Source organism: Candoia aspera, chromosome 1 (assembly GCF_035149785.1).
Source record: "Candoia aspera isolate rCanAsp1 chromosome 1, rCanAsp1.hap2, whole genome shotgun sequence".
Taxonomy (NCBI): Eukaryota; Metazoa; Chordata; class Lepidosauria; order Squamata; family Boidae; genus Candoia; species Candoia aspera.
The window spans coordinates 188,781,006-188,799,734 of record NC_086153.1 but is presented as its reverse complement, the minus strand read 5'-3'; the positions used below and the strand labels follow the sequence as shown (position 1 = coordinate 188,799,734).

The 18,729-nt window shown below is 39.5% G+C and overlaps 1 protein-coding gene across 1 annotated transcript in view; it reads right to left on the bottom strand.

The window, feature by feature from the left end:
- Positions 1-18,729, bottom strand: part of CCDC141 (coiled-coil domain containing 141) — a 130,423-nt gene that overhangs the window by 17,502 nt on the left and 94,192 nt on the right. Inside the window, 6 exon segments of the mRNA XM_063318120.1 lie at positions 299-1,182; positions 8,416-8,547; positions 9,484-9,596; positions 10,744-10,927; positions 16,515-16,709; positions 17,237-17,377. Of these exon segments, the coding sequence (XP_063174190.1) occupies positions 299-1,182; positions 8,416-8,547; positions 9,484-9,596; positions 10,744-10,927; positions 16,515-16,709; positions 17,237-17,377 (1,649 nt within the window).

The window sequence follows — 18,729 nt, the reverse complement described above, 5'->3', positions numbered from 1 at the left end:
CTAAGAATTCAGCTCTTATAAAAGGAATTGTAATGTTTAGTGACTGGAATGTTTTATTGCTAAACAGAAATGATTTGACTTCAATCATCTTCAAATACTATTTGAAATGTGTGGACTGGATATGCTTGAATTATTTTGAAATCTGAAAACTGACAGTAAGGGCTAACATTGTGTAAGCACTATGGGAATGGAAATATGTGGAAATGTGATGTGAATACTAGTGACGATCTGATTCTCAGATTTGTGTTCTCTGGAGTACTCCATTTATAGTTAGGTTTTTTCGTTGTAAGCTACCCACCAGGTCAGTGTAGGTTCTGGGAATCCTGTTACTTCTACTTCCAAAGTCACCGGAGCACCTTCCATGACAGTTACATTAGACAGAAGCTTGGAGAAGTTAGGCGCCTGTCCAGAGAGGCTGACCTTGCTGTTCTTTTCAGATGCGCTTTTAATATCTTCTTGGGTAGCCATCTGCCTCTGACAGCTTCTGGAGGAGTCTGACTGAAAGAGACCTGAAAATGCATTGGGTGAAGCATGCAGCCTAGCCTGGTTTTTAGTAAAGTTATTTCTGTCATGCAATTTTCTCTGTGCCTCTCTCGTGCTTCCGGGAACCTCATGGCATTGCAAATGCGTCTCGTGCACTTCACTTCTCATGCAGTAGACAGCCTCCGTCTTGAGCGTAGAGGAAGCAGGGGGAGTTGCAGGCATTTCTGGAGAACTATGAGCAAACGGAGATTCTACTATGCATTTGGAATGGCTGCTTAGGGTGGAAGAAGAAACTCTCCCTAGCTGCTCTGATATGCATTCCTTTCTGTGGCCAGGCACATCAGCAGAAGCAACAGAGGTTAAGGGATCGGAATCATCTCCCATTCTTCTACTGCCAGCACTTATGGGCATTTGCACACTGTAAGAGCTGACGTGCACACTACGGGAACTACTGCAGTGTGGTTCTTCTGGTTCTGTTTCAGAATGCAGAAGGTTGGATTCTGGGGTCTCAGAAAGCGGAGGCAATGAGATATCATCAGGAGACATACACTCATATTCATCTCCAGAGAGTGCATCTTCTCCCAGGGGCTCAGTCTGAAAGCTCTCCTCTTTGGCAGGAGAAAACGGCTCTGTATTCTGTGAAATAGGATCCTCAACAGTTGGGCAGATAACTGATGTCCCAGCAAAGATCTTCTCTTCCTTAAAAGCAAAAAAAAAAAAAAAAAGGAAGGGAAGGGTGCAAAAGAGACTTTAAATAATGTCTATAAAACTTATTTTGGTTTGTCTTCCTTTCACATAATTCTTTGGTATATTAAATTTTAAAGATTTGTCTGGATAAAAAAGTTTAGAATGACTACAGCTTAATATTACAAATGATAGTCCTCTGCCATTTAGTCCAATTTAAAATAAAGCATCTTTGAAAGGGACAGCAGGTGTCAGTCTGAGCAAACATGCAAATCACTGTTTTTCCATTTTTCTGAGATGTACTTTTATTGCAATTAGAGCAATTATTTCTAAGTTAGCATCCCTGAAAAGAATATTCAGATCTATGTCCTTTTTCATTTGCTAAGCTGGTTATTTAAATATCAGACCACAGATTACTGTTACTGAGTACAATGAATAGAGAAAAGTAATACTGAAATAATAGCTATAGTTTCTATTTGCATTATGGTAACACAAAAATTATACAAAATATTCTTCTGCTTCTCCTATAACTTTGTGTCCCCCAGCGATATACATTTATTTATAACAGATTCTGAAAAGACAGTTATTGAGATGGCCTTTAGTTGGGATGTTATTATCATGAAGGGTAATTTTATAGCCAGCTATTTGCCTTAATAATGAATGGGACATCTGTATTCATGGCATATTATGAAGCTCAGAGAGTACAGATATTCAGCATGGAAGAGATATTTTATTTCTTGGCGCACCTGCTTGGCTAGTATACGACACAGGATGCTCACCTAACTACAATTTTAAAAAAAAAATCAGGCACAGCTCTTTCCCCCCTGTGTTTGGTATTTGTTGCTCCCAGGAAGTCATGTAAATCCAGCTATTCATCAATAATTCAAAACTGCTGGTTTCCCTTCCTTTAAAATACCATAAACTTTTGGCAGAGGAACATTTCCCTGGTTCAGCTGTGGTTTCCCCTACTTGCAGATCACTCAGAGATTTGTCAGGGGATCTTAATGTACCTTCTGCTCACCGCTGCTCTAAAACCAAAGGAAAGAGGGAAAAACAATTTTCCTTAGAGTTTTTTGGAGAGAGGCAGAGACAGAGGCAGAGGCAATGCCTAAACACTACATGTTTACAAATTTCTGCCCCACTTCGGAAACATTAATAATTTTAGTAACTGAATACATGAAAAAATGCCAGCATATTGTCCAAATCCTAGGATTTCACAGGATAATTTTAAAAAACTTCTTTGTGTGAGTAAAAAATGGCTGAACCATTATTTTCTAAGTGAGTAGGATACCTTTATATGTTAACAATACAAGTTACACTTATAGTAGCTATTATGGAAAAAACTATTCTATTTACTGTCCCGCCTTAAACCATCCCTAACTCAAAACTTTAGTAACTTTTTCTGAACTTTCTTGAGGGCATTATTCTGATGGGATAGCAGTCTTAGCTAGGGGCTTGCAATTGTGAACAACCCTGATTGAGACAAACTGAGCCAGTCTGGTCTAGTGGTTAAGGAAACCAGGAGACTGAGAGTTCTAGTCCTGCCTAAGGTATGAAAACCAGCTGGGTGACCTTGGGCCAGTCACTGTCTCTCAGCCCAACCCATCTCACAGGGTGGTTATTCTGGGGAAAATAGGAGGAGGAAAGAGTATTAGGGGTGTTTGCCACCTTGAGTTATTTATAAAAATAATAAAGGCGGGATAGAAAATAAAAAATAAAACTTTTTAAACAGGACTGGCTATAAGAGTACTTTTATGCTATGAAAGGGTATAGTGGGAGCTTTCATGGGTGACAGTTGAAATAATTGGACGTGTGGATTACAGTCTGTGAGATGAGTCGTATTTATACTTTCTGTATCAGTTCTTGTGGGAAGCTGTGGAGGAAGGACCTGGTCAATGAAGAGGTAGAGACTGAGATGCAGAAGTATTCTATGTTAACCAGCTACCCAAAGCAATTCTTATGCAGACTGGACTTTCCAGGCAAAGGTGCAGTGGGGTACTCATGAAATGAGCCCCCCCCCATCCCCATTAGCCACATTAGGCACTGACCCTTAGCACCTCACAACCTACTGACCACAGTGGGATGTAGATAGGGATTTATTCTGTTCTCTCTCTTTGTCTGTCCCTCTAATTGCCTTTTGCTGATCTCATCTTCCCAGGCACAGAATGCTTGCTCTTAACTTCTATCTGATAGAATGTGCTACACGCTACATGCTAAGTGATGCCTATCCTTATCATATATTTCTTCCCCTAAGCTCTTATCTCTGTCAATGTTATAAACCTGTTTCACTAAACCTTGCCCTGGTTAGATGCCCACACTTAGGAACACTTATACACCAAAGCAAAGCACACTGCCTCCAGCAGTCTTAGCTAGGGGCTTGCAATTGTGAACAACCCTGATTGAGACAAACTGAGCCAGTCTGGTCTAGTGGTTTAGGCAACGGGCTAGAAACCAGGAGACTGAGAGTTCTAGTCCTGCCTAAGGTATGAAAACCGGCCATTCTCTCTCAGCCCAACCCACCTCACAGGGTGGTTGTTCTGGGGAAAATAGGAGGAGGAAAGAGTATTAGGGGTGTTTGCCACCTATTATTATAAAAATAATAAAGGCGGGATAGAAAATCAAAAATAAAAAAAATAAATTTATCTCTGTGCCAATGGTACTATATCTGCAGATGGAGACATGCAATTTTAAGTCAGAGAATGCCACTTCAGAAATGGCAATATAGTCCTTCCTTATGTTGACAGGGAGTCATTTCATTTGCCCTGCCTCCCAAATCCCAGAATCCCGTCATGCTGGCCTGATAATGTAGAGGAGACCCAAAGTAGAATTGCAGGCGCATCAGCATTAGTGTTGAAGGTGACAGAGGTCTGCCATCATGACAAGCTCTTTCATTTTTTTTATTTTTAAGTTTTCAAGATATAATTAATACACATAAAGCAGAATATAAGACTGATAGAATACAAGTCTAAAAAAGAAACAGGAAAAACTAAAACGGTGCAGGAATAAGGAAAAGAGCATATCAGACCAGTGGCTTCTGACCTTTTCCAGCACAGGTATAAAAGCACATCAAAGTTAATCTCTTATTATTAATTAAACATTTAGTAACATTATTTCTCTAAAATCAAACCATTCAGTCATCAAAACCTAAAATCAAGAATTCATTCTTTTGTGTTACAAGCATATTGGTGCAATTGGCTAAACTGACAGCACTGATAAGAGAAAACAGTGTAACTGGATTCAATTCTATCTGGAAGCTCTTTCATTTTTTTGAAGGTGGGAAGAGAGATGCATTTAAGCACAGATCTGAAAAGGCTGGCCAAAGGATACAATTACTGGCCAACATGTAACAACTGATTGGCTCTTTGCTCATTCACTGGCCAGAAAGGGCAAGAAATGATTGGCTGACAGTTTCCTGCAAGTTCTATGGATGCACAGATCCAAATGTACAGGACAGTCTGGATCAATTTTGGGTGCCCTGGATTGGGAGACAAACATATTTGTTGTCCAGAAGGGACCATTGTCTTCCACCTCTTCTTTTGTATTTCCTTATCCCTTGTCCTACTTCCTTCAGCAAAGGATCGTTACCTTGCCATGGTGCTGGAGCTTGAGCGCCTCAATGATGCCATGAGCTAAACTGTGAAGGGCCACCCAAGACGGGAAGGTCATGACAGAGAGGTCAGACAAAATGCGATCCCTGGGGAAGGTAATGGTTAGTTTTCTTGCTGTGAAAACTAAATGGATCAGTACAACCAGAGATATGTCGATATACCATCGGAAGATGAGACCCCCAGGTCAGAAGATGGTCAAAATGCTACTGGGGAGGAACAGAGGATGAGTTCAACTAGCCCCAGACGTGATGACGCAGCTAGCTCAAAGCCGAAAGGACGGCTAGCGGCCGACGGTGCTGGTGGTGAACGGCGAATCCGATGTTCTAAGGATCAACACGCCATTGGAACCTGGAATGTAAGATCTATGAGCAAGGGCAAATTGGATGTGGTTATTGGTGAGATGTCAAGATTAAAGATAGACATTTTGGGCGTCAGTGAACTGAAATGGACTGGAATGGGCCACTTCACATCAAATGACCACCAGATCTACTACTGTGGACAAGAGGACCACAGAAGAAATGGAGTAGCCTTCATAATTAATAGTAAAGCGGCTAAAGCAGTGCTTGGATACAATCCAAAAAATGATAGAATGATCTCAGTTTGAATTCAGGGCAAGCCATCTAACATCACAGTGATCCAAATATACGCCCCAACCACAGATGCTGAAGAAGCTGAAGTAGAGCAGTTCTATGAGGATCTGCAGCACCTACTGGACAACACACCTAAAGAGATGTTATTTTCATCACGGGAGACTGGAATGCTAAGGTGGGCAGTCAAATGACACCTGGAATTACAGGTAAGCATGGCCTGGGAGAACAAAATGAAGCATAGAATTTTGCCAAGAGAACTCACTCTGCATAACAAACACTCTCTTCCAACAACCTAAGACACGGCTTTATACACGGACTTCACCAGATGGACAACACCAAAATCAGATTGACTACATCCTTGGCAGCCAAAGGTGGCAGACATCTATACAGTCGGTAAAAACAAGGCCTGGAGCTGACTGTAGTTCAGATCACGAACTTCTTCTTGCACAATTTAGGATCAGACTAAAGAGATTAGGGAAGACTCACAGATCAGCTAGATATGAGCCCACTAATATTCCTAAGGAATATGCAGTGGAGGTGAAGAACAGATTTAAGGGACTGGACTTAGTAGATAGGGTCCCAGAAGAACTATGGACAGAAGTTCACAACATTGTTCAGGAAGCGGCAACAAAATACATCCCAAAGAAAGAGAAAACCAAGAAGGCAAAATGGCTGTCTGCTGAGACATTAGAAGTAGCCCAAGAAAGAAGGAAAGCAAAAGGCAACAGTGATAGGGGGAGATATGCCCAATTAAATGCAAAATTCCAGAGGTTAGCCAGAAGAGATAAGGAATTATTTTTAAAAAAGCAATGCATGGAAGTGGAAGAAGACAATAGAATAGGAAGGACAAGAGACCTCTTCCAGAAAATTAGAAACATCGGAGGTAATTTCCAGGCAAAAATGGGTATGATCAAAAACAAAGATGGCAAGGACCTAACCGAAGAAGAAGAGATCAAGAAGAGGTGGCAAGAATATACAGAAGACCTGTATAGGAAGGATAACAATATCGGGGATAGCTTTGACGGTGTGGTCAGTGAGCTAGAGCCAGACATCCTGAAGAGTGAGGTTGAACAGGCCTTAAGAAGCATTGCTAATAACAAGGCAGCAGGAGATGACAGCATTCCAGCTGAACTGTTCAAAATCTTGCAAGATGGTGCTGTCAAGGTAATGCATGCTATATGCCAGCAAATTTGGAAAACACAAGAATGGCCATCAGATTGGAAAAAATCAACTTATATCCCCATACCAAAAAAGGGAAACACTAAAGAATGTTCAAACTATCGAACAGTGGCACTCATTTCACATGCCAGTAAGGTAATGCTCAAGATCCTGCAAGGTAGACTTCAGCAATTCATGGAGCGAGAATTGCCAGATGTACAAGCTGGGGTTAGAAAAGGCAGAGGAACTAGGGACCAAATTGCCAATATCCGCTGGATAATGGAAAAAGCCAGGGAGTTTCAGAAAAACATCTATTTCTGTTCTCTTGACTATTCTAAAGCCTTTGACTGTGTGGACCAGAACAAATTGTGGCAAGTTCTTAGTGGTATGGGGATACCAAGTCATCTTGTCTGCCTCCTGAAGAATCTGTATAACGACCAAGTAGCAACAGTAAGAACAGACCATGGAACAACGGACTGGTTTAAGATTGGGAAAGGAGTACGGCAGGGCTGTATACTCTCACCCTACCTATTCAACTTGTACGCAGAACACATCATGCGACATGCTGGGCTTGAGGAATCCAAGGCTGGAGTTAAAATTGCTGGAGGAAACATTAACAATCTCAGATATGCAGATGATACCACTTTGATGGCTGAAAGCGAAGAGGAACTGAGGAGCCTTATGAAGAAGATGAAAGAAGAAAGTGCAAAAGCTGGCTTGCAGCTAAACCTCAAAAAAACCAAGATTATGGCAACCAGCTTGATTGATAACTGGCAAATAGAGGGAGAAAATGTAGAAGCAGTGAAAGACTTTGTATTTCTAGGTGCGAAGATTACTGCGGATGCTGACTGCAGTCAGGAAATCAGAAGACGCTTAATCCTTGGGAGAAGAGCAACGACAAATCTCGATAAAATAGTTCAGAGCAGAGACATCACACTGACAACAAAGGTCCGCATAGTTAAAGTAATGGTGTTCCCCGTAGTAACATATGGCTGCGAGAGCTGGACCATAAGGAAGGCTGAGAGAAGGAAGATCGATGCTTTGGAACTGTGGTGTTGGAGGAAAATTCTGAGAGTGCCTTGGACTGCAAGAAGATCAAACCAGTCCATCCTTCAGGAAATAGAGCCAGACTGCTCACTTGAGGGAATGATATTAAAGGCAAAACCGAAATACTTTGGCCGCATAATGAGAAGACAGGACACCCTGGAGAAGATGCTGATGCTAGGGAGAGTGGAAGGCAAAAGGAAGAGGGGCCGACCAAGGGCAAGGTGGATGGATGATATTCTAGAGGTGACAGACTCGTCCCTGGGGGAGCTGGGGGTGTTGACGACCGACAGGAAGCTCTGGCGTGGGCTGGTCCATGAAGTCACGAAGAGTCGGAAGCGACTAAACGAATAAACAACAATGTCCTACTTCCCAACATTATATATGCATATATAATACTCATCAGACAAAACTATCCTTCATGAATCATGAGGTGGAATATATAATAAATATATTAGTCTTTAATTAGTCTTTATGGTTCCACAAGACTCTGTTGGATTTGTTGAAAAAGATTACCCAGACTTTTTTCTCTCTGGAAAGTAACACCATTTATCTTTCTGAATGTTACCTTTTCAGTGCTGAATGAAATAACAGTGCCTATTATCCTAGTTATAAATGGGTTTTCAGATAATATTAAAAACCATCTAAAAAGTACACAAGTTTATGACATGAATGGATTAATTTTAACTGATAAGAAAGCAAATAATTCAGTGTGGGATATGTTTCCCTAATTATATATTTTCCAGGCATGAGATTTTTCTTTTAAGGATATTCATGCTTGAATTGCTTCCCTATTATCAGCTCTTAGTTCCATTTACACAAAATTAACCTGGAAAAAAAGTACAAACCTGTTGCTTCAGCTCATATACTTCTTCTTTTATATACTCTTCATCCATCTTCTGTTTCTGTCTGGCTTGTTCTGCCTCTAGCTCATCATCAAAGTTATTAGAATTTGTTGATTTCTCCTTTAATGAATCTTCCTGTGAAACAAAACCAAAAGTAGTTGAACATAGCAATACAAATAATAAGTAGCTTTGTCAAATCCTGTATGTAATGGCCAGGAAACAAAGTATTAAAAAATTTCCACAATGGGGGCTTTGATGTTTTTTCTGTACAAGCAAGGAAATGCCAGATTTTGCAGCAGGAGATCTGGGGTTCAGATTATTGCATACAAAGCAATACAATATAAACTTTGTGTCTGTTCTTGGTGTGTTTGTCATGGTTACAGTATATCCCAGCTGTCCTTCTAGGTGGTTCACATCACTAAAAAGTCCCACAGAAATAGGAAACAACAAAACATTAGAGAACCCTGCAGCCCAACATTTGATAAAACAGCAGTAGACTTAAGCGATAGTATGCCTTCTTAAAAATAAGGGTTGTTAGTGAGGGAGTGAGACAGGTCTCTTCCACAGAGTATGCAACCCTGCCCAAAAGCCCCGTCCCTTGTCCTAAGTAGGTTGGTTTTGTGGGTTGTTAGGACATACCAGAAGGCCTTAGAGGAAGCTGTGATAGAAAAGCATCTTTCCCTGAAATCTGTACCAAATCTTGTGTTGCATATTCAGACATACCCCACCCCAAGTAAAAGCCAGATGCTGTAATGGCTCAGCAATTGACATTTCATTTCTGACTTGTAGACTCTCAGGGTTAGAACCCAATCAATGGGTAGAATCCGATGTCATATGTTTAGAAATCCACTTACACAAAAGGACCGTGAGCCTTTGTCTTAGAAACACCCCTCTGCATGTCCTGAATGTTTATGTCTTTATTATTCATTGCTGGCTCACTTATTCACTATCATGAAATATCTGTCCTGCATTGTCTCCCCAGCTCTCCACAGCACATTTTAATGGCATAAATGGTTAATGGATTCTGCTCTAAAGACTAGTAATTTTTTCTGTAGGAAAAAAAATAATTACCCCAAGCTTGTCTTCAAGTTCTGTCAAGGAGCTACACAGTTCACTGACAGAATCAAGAACTTCTTTGTGTTTTGCTGCTATTTTTTCAACATACTTCTTTCCTTCTTCATTACCTATAATTTACAAAATTGGAGTGATAAGACATCTGCATTATCCACAATAATGTAAATGAAAAAACTGATACTTTGACTATGGATCCCAGACAATTTGGACCCATTTTCCAGGCCCTGGAACCTTTTTTGCATGATAACTTAGAAATAAGTCTGAACAGTAAGTTCAGTGAAGCTTTCTTCCAGATAATTAAGATACAATGAAGCAGTCACTATTTTTTAAAATGTATATTAAATTTATATCCTGCATTTTGTACAGGAACTCAAGGCAGGGTATATAATGTTCTCTCTTTCTACTTTTCCAACAATCCTGCAAGGTAGATTGGGCTGAGAGAGAGACTGGCCCAAAGTCATCAGTGAGCTTCTATGGACCTGAACCAGAGTCTGCGTGCTCCTAGTCCAACACTTTAATCACTATACCACTTTGGCTTGATGTTTAAAGTTGAAAAGTTGACAACAGTTAAGAATAATTATTCTTGCCTTTATTATTCCGTTTTCAATCCCAGTGATTAATATACACAGTCCCTTTGTTGAGAATATTGATTATATTTTTATTTGCAACTGATTTACTGAAGATTGCAATGATAGTCGTTTCTCTCATAGTGCTAATGATTGTATGAACATTTCAGAAGGCCAGGACACAAGTGTAGACTGGGGGGAAAAGTCATAAAGTTAAGATTTGGCAAACTTTCTTTAGTAGAGATTATGAACACTTCTATACTGCTATTGGTTTTACACTTCCAAGCCTTAGAGGCAATCTCTTTTGTTGACTTCAAATGCTGAGGAGGAGGACAGAAAATTACAGGCCTGTCCACCGTCTGCTACAGAACAAAAATCTCTCATTCTTTTTCAACACAAAAAGAGGGAGGAGGGAGCACATTTACCAACTGAATTGTCATTTCCCTGCATATTCCTTTGGTTTGGGTTCTGGAGCTGTTTTCAGAAGTATTTGTGTCAAAAACCTGGCTGCAGATTTTGAAACCTGTTTCTGATATTTTCATGCCTTTGCACTTTAGTATTAAACTTTACAGAATCCTCCAAAAAATAGCCTGTAAAAAATTTTAAATAAACAAATATTCATCTATCCTGGAATAACAGCAACTCCATTTTCAAAGTGTATGCATGGGATTTTTAAGCTGTGAGTTTTTACCATATAAGTCTTTAGCGAGGTTAGTAACCTGCTGGATTCTTTCCTCTTGCTGAGGGATCACAGGGTCAATGAACTTCTTGAATTGTTTGTAGAGTATTTCCACCGCTCCCCTCGTCTTGCACTCTGTTGAGTATTTTCCAACCCTGAGTACTGCTGCGCTTGCTTCATCACACCAAAATTGACACTATGTAAGAGAAAGGGAATTAAAATTCTAATACATAAAATCCCATTGCTTCATGGGGAAAATCTATCTTTGTGGTTGCTAAGAGTTGACAACAACTTGATGGCACATAATCCAATCAATCAATCAATCAATCAAAACATTGCTCAACCAAGTACATTAAACATTCATTCTTTTACTGCTATAGGACAGCTTTCCCCAATCTCAGACCCTACCCAATATGTTGGACTACTATTTTAAGACTGCTACAGAGAATGTTTTTCATAAATCCTGACAATCTTATATTAATTTCATGACTGTATCCCTCCACCCTGGCTTTCAGATATACTGTAGAAAAGTGACTGCTGCTTTAATGACTGTCAGCATTTGTCAATATACAGTATCTGAGTTGCAGGACATTCATAAAATATGTACAAGATTGTCAACATTTATATCAGACATTCACTATACAGTAAAGGATAACATTTTTATGTGTTCAGGAAGAAGTGGTCAGTCATGCAATTCTGCTCTGGGAACGGTACCAATTTATTACTAAAATACATGGGATGTCATTACAGAAGTATACTTATAGAATAAAAAAATCTGTTATTTCCTAAAACAACAGATACTATACCTAAGGGAAATAAATAAATAAATAAATAAATAAATAAAGAATAACAGCTAAGGCCCACTTTAAAAAGAAAGGTTTTCAGAAGTTTCCTAAAAACCAGGAGCAAAGGGGACCTTTGAAGCTGAAGCTTCAAGAAGGGCCCATGTTCTGGCCCAGGGTCTATTTCACCCTCTGCTGATAACCATGCAGGATGGGCAGGCTCATTTTGGGTAAGACAGTTGCTAAGGTAACCCACTTCCGCACCATTTAGGGTGTCACAAACTTAGTGAAAGCAGGTATATCATGTTCTATTAATGCAGGAGTGAAAAGAGAAACTAAAACCTTTCTGACTTCCATCATGATTGAAAGATCAAGGTATTTTCTATCAGGTGATGATGCACAGCGATGCTGCAGGATAGCTGACAGTAAGACCTGTCTGCTCACCTGAAATACTTGGGCCTTCTGGAGTGAGATTAGCAATTATGAGGAGAGCAATAAGTTCCATTCAGTGAAATGTATTTATTTGTTAGATTTATGTCTCACCTTTCCTTTAGGAATTCAAAGCAGTGTATACCGCTTTCCCTTTGTCTATTTTTCTCCACAACAACCCTGTGAAGTAGGTTGGGCTAAGAGAGAGTAAGCAACTGGCCCTAAATCACCTAGTGAATTTCTGTGGCTGAGCATGAACTTCATGGGACTCTTTTTTGCCAGGCTAACATCTTAACCACTTTTTCAGGTGGGTTTCCTTCATAATTTTTAAAATTATATTCTATATAAGTGTATTATCATCATCATCATCATCATTATTTTGGATCAGCATTTGGGTCCTTAATTTTATATATTATATTCCATTTTTTTGGTTTGAATCTTGTGTGTACCACTCAGAGTCACTGCTGTGAGATGGGTGGCTATATACATTGTTTGAATGAATGAATAAACAAACAAACAAACAAACAAACTAGTTATAATGGTAGATTTCCTTTAGTTGTTTTTGCTGCTGCTGCTGCTGCTGCTGCTGCTCTTAATCTGAGGCTATTGTGTTACAACCCCAGTCCAGCAAGGGAGATCTGCCTGCATATGCTGGTTTTCTTGTTCCAAAACAGAGTTTCATCATTTACTGAATCCTGACTAGTCAGGGCTGGCACCAAGTCTTGGACCCCCTCATTTCCTGAAAGTAGGGAACCACAAGCTGCTTTCCTCGGCAAAATTGAATTGGTTGGGCCAATTCTAGTGGGAGAAGGTTGGTACCAAGCTTTATAGGTGAAGATCAGGTCCTCCCTCCCTCCCTCCCTCCCTCCCTCCCTCCCTCCCTTCCTTCCTTCCTTCCTTCCTTCCTTCCTTTCTTTTCCAGGCTATATGCATTGCAGCCAAAAAGTTTGTTCCTTTTTATTTTCTCATCTATCACCTAATTTTATTAATTAGTACAATTGTATAGATAAAAACTAATACAAACTACAAAAATAGAAAGGAATAGAAAGAAAGAAAAATAAAAAGTGCAGAAAAGAAAGAAAAAAGAATAATAATATAAAAGAAAGAATAGAGAAGAAAGAAAAAATAAGAATATAACAAAAATATATATAAAGAAGTAACTTCCCCTTCATCTCAACAAGTATAAACAGTTTTAATAACTTATTATTTTCTCTTAAAATACAGCAAACAATCTCTTCATCCCATATCTCATCTCTTATCTATAAGGAAATCCTTAAAACCTCGTCATTCAGACCTGGTCAGCAAAAATCCATTAAGGGTTAGTTACCAGAAATAACAACATATATTTTAACCTTGATCAAATAGACCAACTTTATATTCCTTTTCTTTACTCTTAACAATCTTAATCTTTATTCCCTTCAAATAATGTCCTAGAACTTGATTCCTTTTCCTTTTTTCTTTGTATCTTCTCACCAAGTCTTCCAAAACATTAACAGGTCTCTTTTGTAAATCCAATATAAGGAAATTATCCAAGTCACTGTCCTGGTTGGCTGGTTGGTACGTTGTTATGTCCCTTTCAATTATTAAAACATCAGCTGGTTTCATTTGTATATCCATTAATTTCATCTTTTTCTAGATCATTCTTGTAGCATGTCATTTTTATATCCGCATTCAAATCTATTTTAGTCTTACCCAGTAGAACTTGTTTGGCTTCCACAACACTATCTATAATGGCAGACGTTCTTAAAAATTAACTTCTGAGTCCATTGTTCCCATATATCCTTCAGTACATTCAATATTAAGTATTTTGCTCCATTCTATATTAACAAGTCAAATAGGTGTTCTTCTCCTTTAATTGTAAACTTTACTTCCTTTTAGCTCTCTCTAGTGTCCAACCTTCAAAGTCCCATCCTATCATGTTTTTTTTTCAGAATTCAAAACATGAGCCATTTTCCCATGAGAAGGATTTATTCAATTAATTTCAAAATCCCATTTCAAGTCCATCTAGACCTTTAGTCCATTTATAACTTTCCAAAAACAATACTCTAATCACCCTTTTGCCATTTATTCCCAAAGATTGCTAAATCCTTAAAATAAAGTCGTACTTAAAATTTATTTTGTTAAGGATTGAAGGAAACTCACCCAGTGAATGCCATCAAACTTGCCATTCCAAAGGTTCTTAATATTTGAAAAGCAGTAAAAAAGTAGTTCCAAAAATGATTAAGAAATGAGGCTCAGCCAGACTTTGTGCCCATTTAGGCTACGTTACGATTGTGGGCGTAGATGGAATCCCTCAACTCCCAGCTGCTGCCCTTACCAGCCAACTGCAAAAATCTCAGTTCCTGCAGTCTACTTGTGAGGAGCAGCTGTTCGGAGTACATGTGGGCAATCCCACACTCTCTCCTTGCTCTGGAGAGATTTCACCAGCCAGGATCTGTCCCTGGCTGCTGATCTTCGCTATAATGCTGTCCCCGCTCGTTCAGGGACATCTAGCTCTCCATGTCTTCACCGGAAGTTGAAGATCAGCACTTTCATTTGCACCCTAAAACTTATTGGTAACCAGTGCAAGCCCTGCAACAGTGGGGTAATGTGCTTCCACCACCAAGTGCTGGTTAATGCATGGCCACAGCACTTTGAACTAGCTGGAGCTTTCAAATATCCTTTAAAGGCAGCCCCATGAAGGGCATATTGCAGAAGTCCGAATGGATGGTAATGAAAGCATGAGTGACTATAGTAAGGTCCTCTCACCCCAGGTAGGGCCACAACTGGCACACCAGCTGAAGCTGGGCAAAAGCCTCCTCCTGGCTAGTCTTCACCTGCTGTGGGCCTTCACATAAATCCATGTTGTGTGCCAATTGCAACTGTTCCTGGATTGGGAGGCCCTATTAGTGATCACTTACCCCTTGATCATCTTTCACTTGGACCATTGAAACATGCTGTACGCAGGACTGCTTTTGGACCATCTAGAAGCTACCATTGGTCGAGAATACAACATCACAGGTGGTTATGGAAGCACCATAGTAGGCTCATGTAACACCATTACTTTGTGAGCTGTACTGGCTCCCTATAGGCTTCCAGGTGCAATTCAAAGCACTCGTTACCATTTATAAAGCCCTTCATGGCCCAGGGCCATGTTATTTGTGGGACTGCCTATCTCCAATTGTTTCCACCTGTCCCCCAAGATCCGACAAGATGAGCATACTTCAGGTCCCTTCTATGAAACCATAGCACCTAGCAGGACCCAGAAAGCATGCCTTCTCTGTCATAGCATCTGCCCTTTGGAACAACTTACTCCCCAAGACCCCAATCCTCTTGGCCTTTTGAAAGGCCTTGAAAACTTGCTGTTTTCTCTGAGCATTGAACCAGGGCATTGGATGAGCTCATCCTAAAACACTTCAAGCAGTGTTGGTATGATTGCAGTTTGGGCCTGGTAATTTTGTACTGTGTATGTTTTGTGGTTTTTATGTTCATTGGCTCTTTTGTATTTTTAATCCTATGTCAGCCATCCAGAGTTGCTATTTGTAAATTGGGTGGTCCTATAAATTGATGCATGCATGCATGCATAAATAAATAAATAAATAAGGCTCCTGTGGCAGATCATTCAACTGGATTTGGCCCTATGGAGTTGTGTCAACTGCATCTGGACCAGGAAGTGATCTGACCATGAGAAAAGGATGATGGTCATACTCTCCATATCCAGATCACATAACACATCAACTGTTCCAAAGTTATAACAAGGTCTAACACATGTCCACCTATGTCTGTCAGGTCCAAGATTACTTGAGACAAGCTCATAGTTGCCATGGGGGTCTGGACCTCCTGCCCCAATTCAACCCAGTCCTTGCTGTGTGGATGTGATAAGGTCTCAATGATAAGTTCTCAAGGCAAATGAAGTAAATCAGTGTTACCCAGCCCTGTCCTTGAGGCTGAAATCCAGCTGGGCAGATTTCCAATATGACAACACTGCTGCCCTTGCTCAGCCAGATTTCAGTAATACACACCAGATCTACCTGTTTGTCCACAACTATATTGTGAAGTAACAGAGAGAACTGGCATTTATGAGCAACACCTTAATGCCAGGTACTTGACAATCAGACTACTGGGTCACCAGGTTGGGGCTACCAAGTTGCACATCCAACTATGCATGTTGCCTGTCTTCATCAACCCATATTATTCCGTAAGAAATACATCCTAATATCCTTCCTCATCTGCATTCCGATACAACTTTCTGTACCAAAATATACATTTTTAAAGCGCAGGAAGATGGAATGGAATATTGTGGGTTTCATTTTTCTTTGCTTAGAGTTACTTCATTATTATAAACTAGTTCAGGAAAACATATATAGTAAACAAGCTAGTCTATATATTTAAGTAAAATAAGAATAAATTAAGTCTAGGCTGTGGACATTCTTTAAGAATTGTATATTCATTTAGCCTCCTTTTGCTAATTAAATCCATGAGCTGATAGATGACAGACATAGTACATAGTACATAGGAGTCTACATTTGTTTCCTAAATCTCAGAGCTGGCATCTTATCCTAGCTACAAAGGACATTTGTGGTTTTGTTCTACCTCTTCCATCATCTGTTGCAAATGTTCCATCAGATCCAAATTTTGCTTGTAATCTTCCATAATCTTCCCAAATTCAGTCAGCTGTTTCTCTAATTCATTGACTGATACAGAAATAAATTCGGCTTTGTCACTTGGTTGAGTTGACAAAGAATCTAAAACTTTCTTCTTTAGATTCTCTAACTTCTTTCTCAGTACCTGTTCCAAAGAACATAAGAATTTTAGAACCATGTCAGTAAGTTTATGCTGTGTAATATTAGAATTACTGGAGGGCAAAGGAAATAAAACACACTGCACCATTTCAATGTGTATTTGTAACTTTCTATAGAATCATACTTTTCATAGTCCTCAATGAAGATGAATCACTGCATGGCATCGTCAGTCATCTTGGCAGATGAGATCCTACATGTGTTTGGTAGTTTTTTTTCCCAGGCATTTTAATGTTTGTTCATGTAAAATTATGTTTATGGTAATAGCAATAACATAATAATGATAAAGTATATAAAAGAAAAGCAGACTGGGAAGGTTGAGTTGGTTTCTAACCTTAAGACACACAAACAGAACCTATCCTAAGTCAATTATTAAAAGAAAACGATGTGACCTTTGGTGTTCTATTACATCAGCTGCAAATGGAAGAAACATTTGAGAGATTACCCCAGACATCTGTGTGCATTCAGAATAAAGCTTACGCCTGCATTCAGTGCCTTAACTGCTATAATTATTACCTGATTTTTTTCAGAAAAAGCATCCATTTGTTGAATTTGAATTCTTAAGTTCTTCGGATTCCGTGCTTTTTCTGTTTTCTTGCTATAGTTGAATTTCATGTTGTTGAATTTCTTTCTGAGATCTTTAAAGGATTCTCTGAGCTGAAAAGAAATAATTGCATTTTAAAACAGGATTTTGACAGTAATAAATACCATAATAAATACATGCATGCCTTTTCAGAGATAAATATATCTTAAGTCAGTGGTGAATCTGTATTCTAAACCATCTACTGTATGCACTTGTGATATTTTGTAATCTGTGGCAATCACTTCTCTGTAGGAATATTATGTAAGCCCTAAACTGTTAAATATGATGCAGTATTTGCAAGTTAGTTTCTGCGATAAAAATACTTTGATAAATCATATGGAAATAAATAATGCAGATTGACACAATTATGAAAACTGCATTTTGTGACTGTATGACTGTTTCTGGTCATATTAAACACACACTGCTTGATAAAGGGTAGTGTGTGATAGATATATAAACAGAAATTTAAAAATGAAAATGTGTACGTGTATGTGACTTCTCCATAAAACATGCTGGTGGTACGGATGTGATGGACTTTCCCATGTGATGCTGTTCAAATTGCCAGAGAGCTCTGCTATGATAACAACAATCCGAAGGGGAAGCAGCCTACAATTCTGCTTTGGATGTCATCGGAACAGCAGGCTGTATACCGGCACTTTCTAAGTGACTGGCCTTACCATCACTCCAGTTGCCTGGCCTCACAATGAAATGGAGCATAGCTTGAACAGGCTGTTCTGAAGTTTTGCCTAAATGGTAACACGTATTTACTTTTTGTGAGTCTGCCCACATGGAACTGAAAGCCATGAGATGAAAACAGAGGTGTCTTAGCCAATTGGAGCATATCTATTTCCAGCAAGGAGTGCTTCGTGCCGCTTCTATTTTGCACCGAAAGATAAATGCCATCCTTTTTTCTCCCAAAAGAGGAAACTGTGAATCTCTCATCTACCCACAATGTTGGCATACCCCCAACACGGCGGTTCTTTGTTAGGATCTCTTCACACAGTCCTGCCATCCTCTGCTAGAGGGATGAGATTCAAGAGAAATTAAGCATTGTTTGCAAGACAACTGCAATTCACATCTGCTTTTCAGCATCACTCACTGCTTGCAAACAAAAGCTCCCCATTTGCACAAAACTTCATGGCTGCAGTAGGAGGAAGGACTAAGTACAATGATAAACATCCAGTGATTACCAGAGATGGGGTCAAATCACTCCATAAGATTTGCACCCCATCTGCAAGCAGCCTATGGCATGTATCTTTTCTAGATCACTCTCCTTCCTTCTTACAGAGAGTCTTAAAATATAAGCATGTTTCCCACCCACCCTTTTTTTTTTGGCCAGGCGGTTTGAGCTCTAGTTTCTGAAATTTAACAATGCAGAGGATACTTGCCGTTTAGCAACCTATGAGTTAAAGCTGCAGGCCCTCAA